The sequence below is a fragment of the Microtus ochrogaster genome, chromosome 22, assembly GCF_000317375.1.
Source record: "Microtus ochrogaster isolate Prairie Vole_2 chromosome 22, MicOch1.0, whole genome shotgun sequence".
Classification (NCBI taxonomy): Eukaryota; Metazoa; Chordata; class Mammalia; order Rodentia; family Cricetidae; genus Microtus; species Microtus ochrogaster.
In genome coordinates this window covers 27,602,186-27,624,107 of record NC_022023.1, presented here as the reverse complement: position 1 = coordinate 27,624,107, position 21,922 = coordinate 27,602,186, and the positions used below count along the sequence as shown (strand labels likewise).

Genomic DNA, 21,922 nt, shown 5'->3' with positions numbered 1-21,922 from the left:
AGGCAAAAAGTCAAAATGCACTACTAATTGTCATGTAAAACCCAAATTGAGCTATTAAGAAGCTGCCCTTAGATGATATATTCCCCATTTACCTCAAAACAGGATCATGGGATAGTAAGAAAATAAGTGCTGGAATTTCTAATATAGTCAGTCAGCATTATCATCATACTGCGTTCAAATATGACGTAAGTGCAATGAGGACAAGAGATTATTACCAGGAAGAACCTAATACAGTGTCAAAAGAGCATGCTAAGTCAGAGATGAGGACAAGACTTTTTGACATGCTGAACTTTGGAAGGAAAAGAGGACTAGATGAATGCAGCCACAGGGACAGGAAACTGCACCAGGAGAAAAGATTCTAGCTGTGGGCTGCTCACTTGAGATGAAGGCCAAGCAACAGAGGTGCAGGCAACACTGATATTGTCCCAAATTACAGAAGTCAAGGCACCAGGAGCATCAGTTACATGACAGAATCTCAGGGAGAATGCTTTTGAGGATTGACAGGCAAATGCGTCTAAGAAACGATAGAAAACATGATGCAAAGTTGACATTGGTCAGTGATAACCAGAAAAACTGAGATTGGGTAGTGGCTAAAGTCATACTGTAGGGCCACAGTGATTTAAAAAACAAACAAAACAAAGAAAAACAAAGGCAAGGAAGGAACTCAACCACCCCTTGAATGAGTCAACAGCAAAAGAGAGAAATAGACACTGAAGAACCAGACAGAATCAGAGGAGGGAAAGAGAAGAGATGGACAAAGCTGCAAGACTGTAGAGCAGATGGAAGACTCAATTCAGCACAGGGAGGAGGAGGAGGAGGCTGAAAGCAAAGAGAGACCAGACTGGAGGCAGCAAAGAGAGGAGATACGGAAACAGGAAATGTACAACCCACACCGGATAGGATGATGTTCTGATTTAAAAACTGGAACAGAGTTTACCAACCAGATCGAATACATAAAAATATTTGGATCCCCTAAAAAGAGAAGTGAGAGACAGATGAAGACACTATCATTACTAAGAACACAGCCAAGGAAAGGGAGAGAAGAGGAGAAAAGCACGTTGGAAATTACATCTAGCTCCTGTTCTCCTGACCTTTGTCAATGACCACCTTCCATGTGGGGCTTGAAATTTCAAAGCCAAGCAAGTTACAGATCTGCCAATATATCCCATCCTCCTGGATCTGAGCCATGATCTGAAATATGAATGATCCGAGAGGCCAGAACTACAATGAAAACCACACACTCCCATGGGAAAATAATACCCAAAATTACTGGTCACAAGTTGTGGTCTCTGGCAGTCTTGACAGCTAAAATGTTTAACTGAACTTTTAAAAGACTATTTAGTAGACAGTAGAGAGATCTAAAACTTGGTTTCCTAATAGGTTCTGTGAATACCAATGACCAATAAAACATCACTAACAACTAATGAAGCAGCAAACAAGAGAAAAGGGAGAATGGCAGGTGACCAGTCTAACACAAGCTAGATCTAATGGGTTCGTAATGTGAAACTTAAGTGGTTCAAGAGACTGTACATAAGTTATAATCTAATCACAACGGTCAGTCTGTTATGCCTGGCATCTGGTGATCTAAGACTTTTGAATCCACATAAGATGATATACTGACATACCCTGAGAATTTGATCACCTTCCTCTAAGCCTTCTTTGGCTGCAGGGCTATCTTCTAGAACGCCAGCTACAAATATTCCGACATCATTTCCACCAGCTAGTCGCAAACCCACACTATCTCCTTTTCTGAATTTTACCAGTTTCATGCTGGGCCTGTTAAAACAGATATTTCATTTCAAACAGTTAAAAGTCACAGCAGGCTGCTACAGCAACAACTACATTCAGAAAGGAATAAAGGACTATCATTTCTAAAGTCCCCTACATAGCACTCATTTATTGGATAAAACTTAGTATAAGAACCCAAAACCAGATTTAATAGACTTACTAATTTCCTATTAGAAAATAAGTTTTGAAATATCTAAATTTGATGGAGAAATAATACTTTTTATGACTACTTTTAATTTCCTTACAAAAGTATTTTCCCTATTCTTGAGAAGATATATATGGCAAATTCCCAATAGCTAAAAAACAAAACAAAAAAGCACTTTTCTACCAGTAGATAAATGAAAGTCTCATTTAATATAAGTAAAAGAAACTGATGCATAAAATTCAGTACTTTTCTTAATATGACAAAATGTACAAGCAGAGTCTGTTACAATCCCTACAACCAATAGGCAGTGGATTTAAATTTGCTCATTGGTGGGTTGCTGTTAGTTCCATTAACCTGTAGCTCTTTTTAACTTTGAAATAATAAGAACATTAGATTATTCCGTATTTCTCAATTAGACCTACATTCATCCATCCATCTCTGCCCCTCTTTCCTGCTATTATGCCGCAGGGAGCAAACATTTAAAACAAAGAATAGCCAGCAGAAAAGATGTTGGGCAATGTGTGCCACACTGTGTGAGTTCTCGTCCTCATCTCTATATTCCTCAACTTCTATCACCTCACTCTCATTATTCTCAATATAAAGTGCATACAAAAGAGGTCTTTCCTCTTAATATGTTAACCAATTACCAAATTATCAAAAATCTAACACAAAATAAACTATAGTCACATACACAAACAAATGAATTGAGGGAGAATCCTGGTCCTTTTGAACCAACTAATCAAAAGCTGCAATAGCTTCTATAATACTCATCATTGATCTGATCTGGTTTCCTTCCTTTTCTTTTTCTTTCTTTTTTAATTAGAAAAAAACAGGGCTGGAAAGATGGCTCAGTGGTTAAGAGCATTGCCTTGCTCTTGCAAAGGTCCTGAGTTCAATTCCCAGCAACGACATGGTGGCTCACAACCATCTGTAATGAGGTCTGGTGCCCTCTTCTGGCCTGCAGGCATACACACAGACAGAATATTGTATACATAATAAATATTAAAAAAAAATTAAAAACAAAAAACAAAAAAACAAAACGGAGTCTCACTGTGTAGCCCTAGCTGTCTTGGAACTCACTCTGTAGACTGACCTCCAAATCACAGAAATCTGCCTGCCTTTGCTTCCCAACTTCTGGGATTAAAGACTTGCCACTAGGCCTGGTTATCTGCTTTTTGTTTGTTTTTTAACCTTGAATGAACCAGCTAGGCATAAAAGTCAAAAGGCCATAGGTTGAACAGGTCACACTCAGTCAGGATTTCTGACACTCTTGGCCCATCCCTGAAAGTATGTATTGGTTATGTTTGTAAATGGTCTGAGTCCTTTGGTTGTGTTGGTGTTCTATTTACTAACCAAGTCAAAGTTATCTCCTGGATTCCTCACCCAAAAGAACAGATACACAGATCTTTTAAGTATCTTCTTGAAAAGCCTCCTCATCCTCCAATCCATAAAGTGGCTGATTGGATCTGAGCTCAGATAAAATCTGGCTTTTGAAAAGCAATGCTAGACGACAGTTTCAGGAAAATGACAAGTTTTATACTCTGCCCTTTCTGTACTGTATCAACTATATGCAGTAACAACACCTATCTGATTTTTTCCTTCAAATTTACTAACTATATTTAAATGAAAGACTTTCACGGCTCAGCTACTAATACTGTGGACATCCTCAAGTCTTCTGCATTTCCAGAGATGCAGCTCTTCGCTATCTTCTACAATTTCAAGCAATCCCAAGGGGGGAAAAAAACTAGGCCTTTTCATTGTGTGTGTATTTCAATCATCCATTACTAATACTAATACTAAAAATCTACTGTTTTAAATTTGTACGATACTCACCTACTTCTGAAGCTATCTGCTTTTGCTTAGGTACTGAGGGAACTTCCAATACATTATTTTTTGTATAGAAAATACTAAGGGTGGAAAGAGTTCTTGGTCTACTGCACCTTAGTGAATGTGTTTATTTCAGGTATTCATACATCATATCCTTTTTGTTACAGAAGGAACAAATTTAAAGACTATGAAGGCTTAAAATTTGCTCACAATATTTATATTAAGCCTACTTTTATACATTAATAACCAAATGGTGTAGACTCTCAAATTAATTCTGGAACAGCTCTTTCAACCAGAAATCACTTTCCTCCAGGCAGCATGTTGCAACACTCCTGGCTGGCACAACTGAAGATGTGCTACTGGTACTGTACCAGGACTTTGTACATAAGCATGTCACACCACAGGAGGTCCACAGTAAACAGACAGCAGCCTAAAAGGTCAGTGATGGTCAACAGGTATTTCTCTTTTAAGAATGCCAGGGCATAGAAAGCTTGTGGATATTCTGCTATCTTACTCTTTAATTACTGATCTAAGAACTAGGTGAGAGAAGGTGGGAATTAAAAAAACAAAAGGTTGCTTTGTTGTTAGTCATAGTACTACAAGTACTACACAATGCTATATGAACAAGACTTTCAATTCTTACGCTGAGAAATGTCTAATAAACACAAAGGACAGTGTGGCTTGAAAATTCCATTACCGAAGTATCCCATCTTCATGAGTTGAATTAGGCAGAACACCATCAGAAGGACTGACGGGTAAATCCACATCTGGTTGTCCAACTTGGGCATACACGGGCTTTGGTTCTAAGAGAAAGAAAGTTTAAATTGTACAGGACTTACTTAAGCCTCACAAGATAAGGGCAGGAAGAAGAGTAACAGAGATAATTATCAAAGCGTCTGTACTCTTCATTCTGCAAAACCTTCTTTCCTAATATCCACTTTCCTGCCACTGGCCAACTAGAATAAGGCAGACACAAGAGAATTAAATAATTTTGTTTTTAAAGTTTTCAAGGCAATCTAATATTCCCCCATCCCATCCTGCGGTATGGTGTGAAGAACCCAGGCCTAGGGACAACTTGGCAAGAACTCTGACATTTATCTTTAATGAGCAGTGTTGGAATAGCCTTACTCTCTGCAAGCAGCTGTTACACACGAATAATTTATATTTAGAAAGTAAAAACATTCACTATCTATACTAATTCTTACCCTAATAAGAAAAAAGCTGGAAGGTATATACAGAAAAATTCACATTGGTAACAATAACTGCATCTTTCAAATTGTCCACAAACACTGAGAGTTGCTGTTGCTGAAAGCAAAGGTGTTTTTGGTTATGCTCACCTGGAAGAGTAGGTGTTTGCTTCTCATTTTTTTCAACTGTCACTTCTTCCACTGCTTTGGCTGTATGGTCATCTATATGCTTTACAGGAGTTGAGACAGCCCCGGGTTTAGAAATTCTCTCTTCCTCTCTGCTCCGGAGACTACAGTAAGAACATGAAGAGAGTGAGATTTTGGAAAACACTTCATGAAAATAGAATAAACAAAGCAATTTCTAAACCAGGGGAAAGGGGTGTTTTCAGTTACCAGAGGTAGTAATTAAAACTAGGATGGGGCAGGCAACATGACTTGGTGGGTCAAGATACTTGCAACCAAACTTGCTGACCCGAGCTTTATTGCTAGACCCATATGGCAGAAAGAGAACAACACCTACAAGTTGTATGCAGACATTCAGACATGAATGCATGTACAAATTAGTGAAGGCTTTGAGCCATGTTTATCTACCACATTCTTCATTGCCCTGAAGCAAACATCAGGCACCAAAGAGCTAGCAAGACCCGCCTTAAGGCCTTCCATTCTTCCTCAGAAGAGTATAGATAAGCATGTATTTTTTTAAAAGCAAAAAGAAAAACACCTGCTTTATTTGTGTGCATTTGTGAGTGCATATGCACATTGTGTGTGGGTTATCACCAACACCATGGTGCACATGTGGAGATGACAGGATAACTCTCTGGAGTGATTTCTCTACGACCTTCCTATGGGGTCCAAGGATTAAATGTTGGTCAACCAGGCTTCCCTGGTAAGTACCGTTAACCACTGAACCATCTTGCTGACCTGTTTTTGCTTTGTTGTTGTTTTAACTTGTATAAAGTTAAAATCTCCCACTGAGTGAGATTTAGGGTTGGCTAAAAGCCCTATAAAAATGGTTGTTAAAAACTAGGTATAAAATAAGAGTCGGAAGAAATTTTTACACTCCACATAAGTGTACTCATTGGAAATAAAAGTTCTTTGGCCTATCAACTATATAAACAAAGTAGCAAATTAACACATACATCAATCAGATCAGCAAAGAGTAAAAATAAGTGAAAATCTGCAGGCAGAAGGGCCTGAAGACCCTTCAGGTCTTGGCTTGCATCCCCCTGGAATGCTTCTACACAGTGAGCATTAGACTTGGTAGCAAGTGGCTTATCCAAGTTACTCTCAAATAGCTGTGTAGCACAAGGCTTCCAAATGAGATGCCTCCCACAAGTGTCCTTCCCAGACCCTCTAGATAGCAAACACCCTGCAAGTTTACCAACGATACACTATAAATTCTCTGAACATTCAGTGAACAGAGGCTGAGCCCTATCCAAGAAAGACACAGTGCACCACCCTAGGCCTGGGACACAAGGCGCTGCCTCTTCTGTTGGCACTCCATCTCAGAGCCTGGTGAAGAAACAGTTCTCTGTGTCTGTAGTTTTTATATTTAGACTTATCTTTACTTCTTAGTAGCCAATGCGTTATAGTTCTCCTTTTTAAATTTTTGGGTTCTTTAAATTGTTCCCATAAACTGCATTCACTCCATTGATCATATCCTAAAATGCCAGGCTGCCTACTAATGAAGCTTTCCCTCGTACTTCTAGCACTCAAGTACCCGCAACGGATCTACACTAAAGACATCAGTAAGTTATGCAGGCTTGCCTTGAGCTTGCTCTGTACTGATGTAGCCAGGCCTTGAACTTGTGATGGATTCTTTTGCCCAGTATCCCAAGTAGCTGAAATCAGAGGCCTAAACCACCAGGCCTGACCATGTGTGAGTGCGTGTGTTTTGGATGGGGAGTTAGCTATATGAAGTATAACTCATTCTGAATGAAAGTGAGCTTCAGGGAACAATTTAGATATGTATCTTATGGCACTACTTTGCATAAAGCTGAGAGGGAGAGAGACCCCTTGTCTCTGTGTGCATGTGTGCAGGTGCATCTGGAGGTCGGAGATCACCTAGGTGTCACCCTCAATCACTCTCTACCTTTTTTTTTTTTTTTTTTTTTTTGAGATAGTGTCTCACTGAGCCTGGAATTCAGACATTTGGCTAGACTGGCTAGCTGGTGAGCCCCAGTGTTCTGGCTGCCTGTGTCCCCAAAGTCACTACACCAGAATTTTTACATGGGTGCTAAGGGTCCACACTCAGGTCCTTCCACTTTTGTAGCAAGCACTTCACTGATTAAGCCATCTCTCCAGTAGAGTTTTCTGTAGTAATCCTTGATCAAAACAGATTAGTCCACCCAAATTCAAAGGGGAAAAAAATCTTTGCTGTTCAAAAATATAAATTCTGTGGGAATAAAAGAAAAAAATTACACCTATTATTTTGTGGGTTTTATGAGGGGGGTTCAATGCCACAAAATGCATATGAAGATCTGAGGATAACTTTTATGAGTGTTTTCTCCTTTCAGCACGTGGGTTCTAGATATTCAGCAAAGACTGTTAGGGTTCGATGCTAAGTGTATATACCCATAAACCATCGTGATAGCCCAAAACAGACAATTTTAATAACAAGATAGCCCCAAACACTTAATTTTAATAAGAAGCAATTGAAGAAACACTTAAATTTTAGAGAGCCTTTTCCTGACTGATGCATTAGGCTTTTGTTGGTGGTACAATGATATGCACTATGATACTATATAGAGCAAACAGTTTGCTGTGTCCTGTGGGTTTTACAGCCAGAGAACAATATCACAGTGATCTTACTTTCTCTCAAGGGCAACAGGACTTTTCTACAGTTCTTCATCTGCAAATAAGTTTGTTCATACAGTGCCTACCTTTTAAACATGTATTTTCTCTTCAGCATCATCATGTCTTGGCTCTGACTGAGCAGAAAAGTGTACGCCTTATTCCAGACCATTGCACAAAGCCTAACAACACTGCAGTTACCACTGAGGACTAAGAGGAGCAGTTGCCTCACCAAGTTCATCACTACCATCAATATATACCCACTTTGAAATGGTAAATATAATAAACAGTTTTGCAGAACATCCTGATGAAAAAGAAGCACTTAGTGGTCCTTTAGTGGACTATTTTTACTTTTTAAGCATTGTTACACTATCACTAACCAAATTTTCCAAAACAAAGTAATCTTTGAATGTCTAATCACTCTAAGGTTCTTGAGAGCTGGCCACGTGGCTCCTTTTGCTGTTCGTCCAACAAGTCAAGTGTTTCCATTTCGGGAGCAGCACATTATGTCTTATTCTGGAATGATCTTGATGCTGCTGGTTTTCTTCTCATCACTGAAGCTAACAGAACTAGAGAAGGCTCCCTCCCTTCCTAAGCACTCTACCACGGACTTACCCTCCCTTATATCACCCGATGGTCTTTGTACTGCTAAGCAATAGCAAAAATTACTTCTTACATTTTAAAATTTACTTGCTCTATTTATTTGTATGAAAACTCAAGCAACTCAGATTTGCCTGGTCTGTTCCAGACATTTATAGTAAGGCATTGCTAATAATACAAACGAACATCAATTAAAATCTGTCCCACTCAAAAACAATTATATCCATCAAGTTGTAAAAAGTCATGGGGAAAAGCCATCAGTTATGAGCTGCACTGAACACTTATGAATCGCAACTTGTTTCTTGCCTTTTCCTGCATGGTGGAACTAGAGAATGACGTGAAAGCAGAGCCAGAAACAAAGTGTGTATGAAAAAGAAACCAATATAAAATAGAAATATGAAACCTTTTTTAACAAAAGATTAAAACTTCTAAAACTCAGTCCATACAGCTGAAAGGACAGATCAGTGGGTAAAGGTATCTGCCAACAAGCCTGATTGTCTGATTAAGTCTTAGGATCCAAATACGGAGAGACATGGATGTCACGAGTTGTTCTCTGCCCTTCAAACATACACTGTGGCGCATGCCTGACCACATACATTCTTGTTCCCCACCCCCGCAACACACATACACACATACGTGCATGCAAAACAAAGAAAATAGAAAAATTATGTTTAAAAATCAGTAAGTAAAATCACCACTGCAATTATGAAATAGAAAACATTCAAATCACAAATTAGTATGTTTCAGTAACTAAAACTAAAGAAAGCAAGTACAATATCTGAAAAAAATTACATAGAATGCAATTAAGGAATACTTAAGGTTCTGGGCAGTGGTGGTGCACGCCTTTAATCCCAGCACTCGGGAGGCAGAGGCAGGTGGATCTCTGTGAGTTCGAGGCCAGCCTGGTCTATAGAGTGAGTTCCAGGACAGGTTCCAAAGCTACAGAGAAACCCAGTCTCGAAAAACCAATAAATAGATAGACTCGATAGATAGACTCGATAGATAGATAAAAAGGGATGCTTATGGCTCTATAATAAGTCTTTTCTAAAGAAAACTATCACACTTTGCAGAAGGTGTCAACAAGGAAAGCAACCTCAACACACACCCAGTCGTAAGGAACAGTCAGATGACTCATCCGCAGAAAGGCGGAGGGTACTAAAGATCGTATGTCAAGCTAAACTCATAGAGGAAAATACCCTTTGCTTCCACTTACACGTGGAACCTAAACTGGTAATATGTATGACATCAAAGTAGAAGGAGACCACTTGGGAAGGGTAAAGGACAAGGAGAGAAAAGTGGTGAAAAGAGAGGGCAATAGTGTGACTATGACAAACTACATGGTATACTTCATTATACCACGAAAACATCATTTTAGAACTCTACTTTGTACAGTAATTTCAGACTAATGAAATTCTTATTTATTTACCCAAAGGCTCATATATTTGAATACTTGAGTCTCCAATTGATGAAATTGTTTGGGGAGGATTAGGTGTCACCTCTCCCAGTTTGAGACAGGTCTTTTTGTTGTCTTGCCACATGTATGCCACATTTGCTTGCCTGCAAGCTTCTGGGACTCCAGTCTCCACCTCTCATCTTGTTACAGAACTAGGCCTGGACTCTACATGGCTTCCTGGGATTTGAACTCAGATCCTCCTTACACAGCGAGAATTTTACACACTGAGCCATCTTTTGGACCCAATACAGAAAAAGTTTAGAAACTACTACTACTAATTAACTACTAATTACCACCACAACAAAACGTCTTGTCATTTAAGGCCACGGCTCTCAGAATTCTAATGCTATGTGCAAACTATAACAGCTATGAGGGCTGGTTCCTGGCATAACACCTGAGTTTAGGTTGGCAATGTCTTGCTCAAGCGTGTGTGTAATATGACCACCAAACATGTGGTTAGGTCATGCACTGTGTCAGCAAAGCTGCCACTACACTCAGGATTTGATGTACCCATTTCTTTCAAGAGGAACAAACAGTAAGAATGAGAATATTTAAGACTGTTACAAACTCAATTTTTTGAAAGCAGTACTTTCAACTACCTCAGAAGCAACTATTTTCAATAAAAAGGGTACATAAATATGATTGTTTTATATATAAATGGCTTGAGTCTCAGGTGAGCTGTTAAGTTTTGTGGAATAAATAAGTATAATACAAAATGTAAATCTGGACAATTCAATTCTGTTCTATTAGTCAGAGCTTTTACTGTAACATGTGTTTTCATTACTGTTCCTGTTTACATGTGATTGTGGGAGTCACTTCAGACAGAAAAGACAAGCATAACTTGTCAGCTGAACTGGGACGCTAAAATTTTAAAAAGCCAAAGAACTGAAGCGACATCTAAAACACTTAAGGCTCCTAAAAGGGAGTGGACATGATGATAAGACTGGAAGATAAATAATATTAATAATTTGTTGAGTTTTCAAAATAAGGTTATAGATGCCAAGTTGTTAGTCTAAATAAAAAAAAAAAAACAAAATAACAGAAAGAACTTTCTTTCAAATTAATACTATAATGAGACTGATTTACCCTTAATGACTGCCTACCCATTAAGACAGTAACAACAGCAGAAGTAGTAGTATGGCACATCTTTAGTCCCAGCACTCGGAGACAGGAAGATGGATCTCTGTGAGTTCCAGACAAGCCTGGTCTGCAGAGTGAGTTCCAGGACAGCCAGAACTACACAGTGTGACCTTGTGTCAAGAAGAAAAGTAACAACAAATGACCATGGTTCAGAGGAAGACAGAACCCAAGGTACTCAGCCTTTGACACTGCAACATAACATCACCTACAAAGTTCACACTCAAAAGTCTGTAACAGTTACCACCCTCTATCAGTCACTATGGAATCAGCACAGAGATTCCTCAAGAAGTTAAAAACAGAACTTCTATATGACCCAGCTATATCCCTTTCAGATATAAATTCAAGTACTCAGATACCTTCCTACCCGTGACAGCATTCTCCCCAAGAGACAAATTACGGAGTTAGCCTCGCTGTCTACTAACAGATGAGAGAATAAAGTCCCCCACCACCCATCACCACCACAAATTTTACTCAGGCACAAAGAACAACACCCTGTCACCTCCAGGAAAATAGGCAGGAGTGTACCCCATCATGTTAAGTGACAGATAAAACAGCCTCACAGACAGAATCTCTTGTTTTCAGTCACACATGGAATTTAGTTTTAAAAAGACTTGAAAAAGAAGAGAACTACTATAGAGTTGGAAGGGGAAAGGAAACAATGGAGTAAAGCCTAGTACTTTGGACAATATATGCTAGTAAGTAACAAACCAAACAACACAATTAAAAAAAAAATTCCTAAGATTTAGAATCTGTTTTCACTCAAAAGTGGTTGAATTGTTGAGACTCTAATTACTACTCTTCCTTTTCTTAAAGGAAAACCATGTGGAATCCGTCAGGTATCAGCAGTTTGCAGGTGAAAGAGATGTGCTAATTACAGCTGCCCCCATGATATCCCATCAGAGAGCCATCCCCATGTCCATTTGTGGCTGAATCCCCTTCAAAGTAACAGGATCTCCATGATAGGAACAACAACAGGATATCCAAGAGTCCCAGTGAGAGTCCATTATCAATACTGTAGCAGAAGTCAGAGGCCTAGAACCAGGACCAATGACTCAAAGCAATGAACACTTACAAGTGAAGATGAATAGATTAAAGGGTAAACTGTGTAACTCAACGGGTCACACTACAGCTTCCACAGAGAGATTCTTCTTCCTTTTTTTTTTTTTTTTAAATTCTCTTTTGTTGTGGGGGATTCAAGGGCAGAGGGTAGATTTGAGGGGATGGCAAAAAAAGTGGGATCAGGATGCACCATGTGAAATTCACAAAGAATCAATAAGAGTTTTTAAAAAAAAAAAAGCAAGCAGGTTGAGTAGGCCAAAGAGTAAGGCTCCATGTCTGGTTTTATGTGGTACTGGGGGAAATTAAACCCAGGACTTTATGCATGCTAGACAAGGACTCTACCAACGGGACTATACCCCATCCCAGATAGTACTATGTTTAATAAACACTGAAAGCTCTCAGTCTTCTCTTGCCTGCTCACTTTTCTAAAGACACACACTCCAGTTCTTAGCCCTTCTTCAAACAGTTTCTCTTAACAATTTCTGTGACTTCTAAGGTTTTGGGTAACATCTGCATGCAGATAAATCTAAAGGCAACACTTTCTGGCTATAATCTGTCTCTTCAGCTATGTAAATTTTCTTTTTCTTTCTACCTTTACTGTGATATAATCAACAAAATTACATTTAAGGTGTTCAATGTGACTACTTGGATATGTGTATCATTGGAAATTACAACAATTAAGACACCTCAAATATTAGTATATGGATGAGAATACTTAAGATTTTTACTAAAATTCAAGTATGTATTATTAGGTATAGTTATTATAATGTACATTTCCAAAACCTATACTCTTGTGACCAACATCTCCTCCACTTCTTTCATTGCCAACCTTCTTTCCTCTTTCTGTGAGGTCAACTGTCTTTGCTTCCAGAGATGAGATCACACGATGTGTTTCTCTGTGTCACAGCACTATCAAGGCATGTCCACGTTACCGACAGAGATGGAGCTCCTCCTTCAACACCGAACTCCATTACATATGCCTGTCCATGTGGGTTTTTTTTGTTTTTTTTTTTTTTGGGTTTTTCGAGACAGGGTTTCTCTGTGGTTTTGGAGCCTGTCCTGGAACTAGCTCTTGTAGACCAGGCTGGTCTCAAACTCACAGAGATCCGCCTGCCTCTGCCTCCCGAGTGCTGGGATTAAAGGTGTGCGCCACCACCGCCCGGCTGTCCATGTGTTTTTATCCGTGATGGATGAGTTGTCTCTTTACTGCAGTTACTATAAATAAAGATCTACCCCAATGTAGGGTTGCAGATACTTAAGGATAGTCACTTTCTCTCTGCTGGACAGACATTCAGGAGGCGGGTCATACAGTGGTTCTAGTCTTCATTTTATGAGAAATCTCCAAACTAATCTTTCCTAATGGCCATAAACTAGAACAGTCATGTCCTCTTGTTTATGTACTGTCTAGAGCTACTTCTGAGCTACAAGCCAGAGCTGACGTAGTAACAAATACTTCCTGACTTGCCTACTTATTAAATGTACCACCCAGCACCTTGAATGTGTTCTATTTAGTGATTAAACTGAGGAAAGAAACAGACCTAATCTTAAAATAATAAAAGAAAAATCTACCTTCTAATTTTCTGTATAAACAGCTCTAATGCATTGTGTTGCAAATAAGACTGTTAGTACCTGCCATTGCTGGGCTGCTGTGGAGACTGTCTGGAATGATCAGAGGGCTCTGAGCGCTGGTCAGGAGACCGTGACTGGCTGCGGCGGGGAGGCCTGTCGTGGGAGCGACCTGAATGGTCTGATGCTAGTGATTGAATTTCTGAAATATCTGTTAAAAAGAAGGGTATTTTCCCATGAAATAATTATAATAAAGTATAAAGCATTCAAATGATATAAACCAGAATTATATTTCACAAAGTGATTTAAGCATTTATATTATCTCCAGTTATAAAACCAAAACCATAGTGAACAACATACAAAGAATTTGTGTGAAGTGACAAAGACAGACAAAACATAAACACACACACACACACACACACAAATGTACATATAGGTTTTAGATCCCTGAAAACCATCATTTCACTCAAACACCCCAATCCTCTATACTTTAACCAGTCAATTGCGACCCTCCGGCAGAAGGGCACTCACCATCTCTTTCAGAGGCATTAGCAGAATGGATGCTGTCAGAAAGATCAGGGACATTCAATAAGGTGGCCCGCTCATCTCTTTGAACTACCATTTTTAACTTGCCTTTAGACCTTTCTATCAATGTCTTTGCATCTGTCAATGACATATTTTCTGTCACAGTACCATTTATCTACAACAGAAAAGAAAGGATAAGTTAAAAAGTAAACAACAAAGTACAAAAAGTCTAATCTACTACAGGGAGAAACACGCTCCTCAGATCACTGGAAGACCTAATACCACCTTTATACTTTCTAAATCACCAACAGCATCCTAGAAGCAAACTAGAAAGCATTCCAACAGTATCTAGAACAATTACCAAAATGATCCTGGTGAATGATATATATTTTCAGGATTTAATTCTCTCATGTTAACACCCAATCTCACAATGGGCATGGCAAATGCTGATTACTCTCTCTGGCAAAACTGCTTCAAACACAAGCAGAGGTTACACAATAACTCTAAAATTTGTTTTTTGTTTCAGTTCATTATAATATATAATGTGACTATACCTTTAAGACAACATCCCCTTCTTGAATGTTACCATCTCTTGCTGCCAAACTATCTTGTGAAATTTCCTTTACGAATATATGGCTGGCCAGTCGAAGACCATATTCTGGAAGAAAACATTTAAATATCTTTAGTTCAAAATCCTAAAACAATTAAGTACAGTTTAAATTGTAAGATTAAAATTACTGGCTTTATGATCTACGCTGCACCTAAGACCATTATCTTTAAATCATCAAAAGTCTGTAATGTTGGGAAAAGGCAAAGTAAAACATGGTTTAAACAGAACATTATGTGTCCCTCCCTATCTTACTGAAAAGAAGAAGCCCTAAAAGATAGTAGCCATTTTTTCTGTCTGACTGTGTGATGACATACTATTGTCTTATAGTGTTTAAAGAACACAATTCTTTAGCATGACCTGCTTGATGCTTAAAAAACTTTGTAGTCCAACAATACTTTTGATGACTGTTATAAATCAAATACTAGCTTTGTTTTCCTTAGCTCTTAGGTGTGTGCAAACCAAGAGAAACTCAAGAACTTGAATGCATTCTACTAATTCGTGCGACAGTTCACCATTAGTCAAGCAGATGTGAATAGGAGTTAATACACACACAGTGTTCTCTCATTCAGCCTCCAATGGTGATTTCAGCTGTGGGTGGATATGTGGTCAGAGTTAAGGAAATTACAAAAAATGTATTGTAAAACAAGCACCCAAGCCAGGTGTGGTAGAGTACACACGTGACACCCACACTCAGTGGTTGAGACAGGACAGAACTGTGTGGACCACATTTTAAGATTCTATCTCAGAGAGACAAATAAAACAAAAGCTTTAAATACCAGTCCTGTGTTAGTAAGAAAAGAAATGCTCTTGGTCAGTAAAAGGAGAGAGGAGGACTCTAAGATTCACTGCATTTTAAAAGAAACAAATTTAAACAAAAACCCAAACTAAAAAGTCAAGATGAAAAACAAAAAGTAATCTGCAATAAATTATGAAGCCTATGTGCAAAAGTCTAAATGTTCTATCACAGTTACAGTTTATCCAAAGAGTATATATACAGAAGCAGGGCTAGTACCCAGGTTAAAAAAAAGGGGGGGGGGCGGGTAGTGACTGAAGATCCAGGTAGGCAATGTTAAGTGCTTTGAAAACAGTCATTTCATCAGAGAAAAACACAGGAGGAAGGAAACATTCTAATTCACAATTAAAAGGTTACTAATGGCTGGACGGGGTACACAGCTTTAATCCTAGCATGTGGAAGACAGAGGCAGGCAGAACTCTTGTGGCCAATCTGGTTTCAAAGTGAATTCCAGGCCAGCCAGAGCTACACAATGAAACCCTGTCTCAAAACAAAACAAAGAAAAAAGGCTACAAATGATCATTATACAGATGGAGGCATAATAGTCCTTGTGTATCAATTTACTCCTTTATTCTAGGTATTTCTTTGGGTACATAGTAACTATGTGCAGGCACTATAGATTAAAGCAACAGATCAGGTAGTCCCTGCACCTTGGCAACTTGGGCAGCAGAGCAAAAGATGTTACCATGGTAATTTAACAGTACAACAATTCAAAAACAATGAGACTAAATATGCATATCTACCAGGGTCAGAGAAGGCCTCTTTGAGAAAGAAAATCCCAAAGTTAAAACTTCCCCCTAAGAAACACTAAATCTAACCCTCAACTGTGTTGTGGGCAGAAGGCTGGAGTATTCAAAACAAATACACCAACGTACAAAGGAAAGAACATGTAGGTATGATAGTCCTAAGACTAGAACAACTGACACCGATACAAACACAAGGAGAAGCAAGTCAGATGGCACCTTCACCAAAGAGTCTACAGAGGTCACTGGAACGGGCCCAGAGACCAACCACAGAACTGGCAAAGTATACTGAAGAGATAGTAGCAGCCTGGAAAAGAAAATCAGCAGTGGAGAAAGGCAGAGTGGGACAGGAAGGGGTATTATGAAGTCAGGACACGTTCATTATACACAGAAGAAATGTCAAGGGTAAGTACTACATATCATCTGTGCCTAGCTGACTGAGAAACTGGATTGACAGGAATACAGTCCAAGAAATACTTCATCAGAAACATGAAGAAAAAAGTTTAAGAATAAAATCTGATTCCCTTGAAATGTGGCTGATTCTGAGGAATCCCTACGGACAGCTGGGAGCACAACAGGTGCACTGATTTGAACTAGAGAAGGAAATGGTGACATTAGCAGTGCACTGAGGTAATGAGGATAATGAGACTACTACAAAAGAAATCACAGTAAGTGGAAGAAAGATTCTTGGACAGAAAGCTAGAGCATTAAAGGATAGGGTGATGAAAATGAAACCTCGGGAAGATGAGTCTTACAGAAGTCAAAGACGACATTACTCTACAAACTAGACTAGCTGGGGAGCAGACACTAGATCAGAGAAAGCCCGAGTACAAGTGCAGCCTCACTTGTTGGCTAGGCCGCTGCAGGGGTGGGAAGAATGCCCGTGACAAGATGTGTCAGAATACTTCATAACACTCTTCAACAACTCTGAAATCAAAGTGATCAACCATATATAACTAAACGCAAGAGTGAGCAAAGAGCCATTTAAAAAGCTTGTAATTTGATGAAGTGATACACAGTAGCTGGACTTCAGTTTAAAAATGTTAATCCTTCTATTCACAAATAACCATCTTTGCACTCTAAATAAATCCTTAAATTTCTTCCCATAATCATACTACTATTGATCTAAACACAGCATTTCAGTTCAGTGATAGTGTGACATTTCTTGTGAGCATAATTTGATTTTGGCTGCTCTTGTCACAATAAAACCAAAATTCAACTAGTATACCCTTTATTTCAACTACAATTTGCTGCCAACAAAAATGATTTAAGAAAATGTGCCCAAATGCCCCAATGTCTGCCTTAGCAGGATTTGACTCCTAACAAGCGAACAATGATAAAGAGAAATGGAATAAACAAGGATAGGAAAACATGGTTATTGTATTTTTCATTCAAACCAGCTTTAAAACTGTCTTGTGAAAACAGTAAGAGTCAATGGAGAATACCTTCATTTTTCCGAGACTTCACCAGTGTGACCTTGGTTGGTTTGGCAGGCTGACTGGAGGCCACCGACCGCCTGTCTGAACGAGGGGACAGGCTCCTTTCTCTACTCGCACTTCTATCCCTTGCCCAATTCTTCTCACTCCTTCTGTTGACTAAAGTGCCACGGCTACTTCTTGGATCATGTACTTCCTCATCATAACTATCATCCTCATTATCAGATACTGGTTCAGGATCTGGACGACTTACAGGGATCTGAACTTTCTTCTTCCTCCGAATGGTCTACAAATAAGAAGAGATTATAAACTCAAGGATACTCATTTACTCTCCATTCATAAGAGAAAGAAACACACAATTCTCTTGACCTCCATTAACTAATTTAAATATAAAAGAGATAATATAGTAATCACACCAATCCATTTCCACAATGGCTGCTCTCTATTCTCTTAATAGGTACGGCTAAGCAACAGATTAGGAATAATAAATTTACGAAATCCTTCCAGAATTTGTAAACATTTTCTAGGTGATAAGAATCATAAGCTTACAGGGAATTGTGGAATGAAGGATAGAACTATATTCTAAGTATACCTTATGGACACTTTGTAGCCAAAACCACAACAAACTCACCTAACTTAATCATCATTTGATAAGGATAGTGCATCCTTATCAAAGTCTATAGTTGTCCTGCCAGACTGCTGAAGGATACATTTGTCAAAAACTAATAACAACTTACTCTGCAGGCGCTCATGAGCTCGGCATACTTTCCCAATACAAAGTGCCTTCCGTCTCTACCTGAGCGCAAGTTCATTCTGGCATTCCTTCTCGGTGTTCCCTGACTGCTCATTTCTCTGTTTCTAAGTTCAAATCTATGTGCATCTTCTGAATATGCACTTCTAATCCTTGAAGCCACTTGGTTCCCTGACACTGGTACACTGTACGTCTTCTTGGGGAACACATGTCTTCTTTCGGCACCTTCGGCTTGTTTCTGATTGCTCAATCCTCTTCTGTTTTCTCGTCACAATCCTCTCACAACTTCACTTGCAGCCACATTTAAATGACTTTCTACTGGTTTCTGCCCCTCATCTGCCATGATAAACACCAAATGTATTTTGACATAATAAAAATTTTTTATTGATTGGGCCATCTAAAAACTCATTCTACTGGCAGAAGTCTGGGTGGTGCTCAGCAATCCTTTCATCTGCATCGTGTCCCTCTACAAGAAACTGCCTAACACAGGTTTCTTTCAATCACTCACGAAGGCCTCAGATCCTCGGCCTTCTCTAGGGAGTCAGTGTTCCTTTACTCCCCTCTTCTAAAAGCCCTTCAATGTGTCTTGCTTATCTGATGCTTCTTTCTTGTGTTCTCAGAGATTAAGTGGACCATTCTGTCTATGAAAAAACCTTGCTATTTGGGCTTGTTCTTATCAATACACACTTCCAAGAGGTTTCCTCATCAGTCACCATCCTATGTGACTTAGAGCTTTCATCTCTCGCAATTTACCTCAAATCTGCCTGATAAGTGCCTAATAATCTTGCCTTGCTATTCCCTTCCGAATTATGTTCTATTTCTTTTGTGGCTAAATTTCTTCTAAGGCTGAGTCGACTCTAGACACTGCTACTTCGTACTTCCCAGATTAACCAGAATGTGTCTGTTTGAAGTTGGAGGACAAGTAGCAAAACAAGCTAGCATGTGGGAAAGACAAGCAATGTGCTATTAAGAAAGGAGAGCTCCTTAACAACCCACACACGCTGGTTTCATCCCTACTTCAATCTCCAGTGAGTTGTACTAGAAGTCATACCCTGTACTGTACAAACTGAGCATGCTAGTGCATCCTGCAATCGCAGACTTTGGCTTTAAGACAGTAATTTGAACTGCACCTTGAACAATTCTTCATAAATAAGCCTGGCTTTTTCTCTCTCCTCAACAAGTCACACTTAAATGAGGTGGTAATGATGTAGGTTCAGAAGAAGAAGGTAAAGCTTTCCCACAAAGCTCATTCCAGGAAGGAGGGCTACACATACTTTCTCAATACTTGCCAAGATCTAGACTGACATAAGTACATAAAAGAGATAATAGCATTAAGCCACAGAAGACTGCAGCCTCCTCTCCCTTTATAAATGAAAAGAAAATTTCTATCTGAACTTAAATACATAGTACAGAAGATGCAGGAGCACTTATACCGTCAACAACTAACTTTGGAACTAACTTTTTATTTCTTAAGGGACAGGAAGTAGCTGGGTGTGCAACACCTTAATTCCATCACTTGGGAGGCAAGGACAGAAGGATCTCTGTGTATCTGAAACCAGTCTGGTCTCCACAGAGTGCCAAAACAGCCAGAACTACACAGAGAGACCCTGTTTGGGGAAAAAAAAAAAAAAGTGGGGGGTGGGAGTAGAGGAGATTCAACTACCAAACAAGTATCACAAGTAGTTGAAAGCTCTACTAATATTCAATATAATAGATACTCACAATTTTTGCATTTTTCCCACTTTTCCTTAGCTGCTGAACAGCAAAAGCATGTTCAACATTGTCCATTGAAACGCCATTAACCATCGCAACTCGGTCATTTTCCCTAAAGGGGAGTGGGAAGAACACCAGAAAAACATGTTAAAGAAAACCATGTAAGACCTTACTAAAGTCTTCTCTGAATGACAGGTTAATTAATGTGCTTATCTTTAAAGCAATGATTAAAAACAGCATCAAATTTTACTGGCAGGCCTTTCACAAGAGCATTTAGCAAATAAGTAACCACAGGACATCAGCTTTTTTCTTCTGATGTAGCAGCACAGTGTTTCCCCAAAAGCCTGAATAGCAGGCACTACAACAAATAAAAAGATAACTGCAGCTGAGTTAGAGCATTGATGAAACTAAGTCACCCAGCGAGCAGACACTATCATTAAATACTAAGTCTTTCTCCTTTTAAACGGCTTTGACTCCTGGTTATAGTCTCGATTTTTCCCTCCTACCCTTGTTATTACCTGTATTGTACTTATTTCCTTAGCATACAGAAAGGGAAGACTTCATGCGAGAGGTGCCCACCTAAACTAGTGACCAGTTTGCTTTCACTCTCTTTTCCATTATGGTTACTCTCCATTTAGAGTAAGTAATACTTAGCTGTCCATTTACACCACTAGTAAAGATTTCTCAAAAATAAGTGTGCATTCACTTAAGGAAAAATATTAAGTAAGTACAGCACAAGTTGGATGTAAAAATTCTAAATCATTAACAAAACAGATCTATGATGGGGGAACACGACCAATGCAGAGGGGAAGAAGAAGAGGAGGAGGGAGGGGAATAGGGAGGTAGGGAATGGAGATCTGGATTAATGAATTAAAGAATAAAAGCCCACACACTTACTGTAGCTGTCCTTCAGCTGGCCCTCCCTTTAGCACATCTGAAATCACTATGGAGGTTTCCCCGCTCTGAAAATGAGGATTATCTCTTCCACCAGATATTGCAATTCCAAATCCAAACCCAGGAGCCTAAAATAGTAATTGCAGTAAAATAGTTCTATTAAGGGCAACAAAATTGCTCATTATAGCATATATAACTAAATTGTAATCTTATGGCATCTGTGATTTATAGTCACTTGCATGGTTATACATTACAATCATCAGTCCATCCTATGAGAATTCATGTTCCAATAAATTATATACCGGCTATGACAATATTAAAAATGTCAACTGCATAAGTATTCCATAAGCACTAAAGTAATTTTAAAATTCTGAAAAGTTAGACTCTGAGTGATATTTGATTATCGATAGAGTCCTGAAGGGACAGGCAGTGCTCAGTATGATCATCAAGAGCACTGACACCTGGTTCAGAAACGACAGACTTAACCCATACATTCACCATCTGTCATTTCACACAGTTGCCTTAAAAATCAAGTATTAGGTATTTCAACTTCCTTCAATTGTTCTAAAAATTCCAGAAGGAAATCTCTTCACAAATAACACACTAATGTCCCACATACACTGCATGTAATAGAAAAGGCACTTCAGTTTTTATCAGTCATTTTTTCTTTATATTTTAACTAAATAAATTATAAGATACAAACTTCTGAAAGAACTAAGATTTCTATGACAGCAACTCAATGGCTCAATACAGAAAAAAAAATCCAAATATTCTTAAGTGTCAGGGCTGCACCTCAGCCTTGCTTCTGAACAAACATGTGCACTCTGAACTGTGGATGCCACTGTGCCCAGGCAATGACAATACCTGCAAAAGTATTTTTACTCTACATAAAACTTTCT

The 21,922-nt window shown here is 38.9% G+C and overlaps 1 protein-coding gene across 6 annotated transcripts in view; it reads right to left on the bottom strand.

Annotated features, from left to right (window-relative positions):
• The window catches only part of Tjp1 (tight junction protein 1), a 248,825-nt gene that overhangs the window by 29,086 nt on the left and 197,817 nt on the right, over nucleotides 1-21,922 (bottom strand). For all 6 annotated transcript variants that reach the window (XM_005357797.3, XM_026784336.1, XM_013350220.2 and 3 more), the window contains 9 exons: nucleotides 21,027-21,151; nucleotides 20,139-20,241; nucleotides 17,675-17,951; nucleotides 14,638-14,741; nucleotides 14,090-14,258; nucleotides 13,622-13,769; nucleotides 5,098-5,237; nucleotides 4,458-4,563; nucleotides 1,626-1,776 (listed from right to left, as the gene is read on the bottom strand). In XM_005357797.3, coding sequence (XP_005357854.2) covers nucleotides 1,626-1,776; nucleotides 4,458-4,563; nucleotides 5,098-5,237; nucleotides 13,622-13,769; nucleotides 14,090-14,258; nucleotides 14,638-14,741; nucleotides 17,675-17,951; nucleotides 20,139-20,241; nucleotides 21,027-21,151 — 1,323 coding nt within the window. The remainder of the gene's footprint in view (nucleotides 1-1,625; nucleotides 1,777-4,457; nucleotides 4,564-5,097; nucleotides 5,238-13,621; nucleotides 13,770-14,089; nucleotides 14,259-14,637; nucleotides 14,742-17,674; nucleotides 17,952-20,138; nucleotides 20,242-21,026; nucleotides 21,152-21,922) is intronic.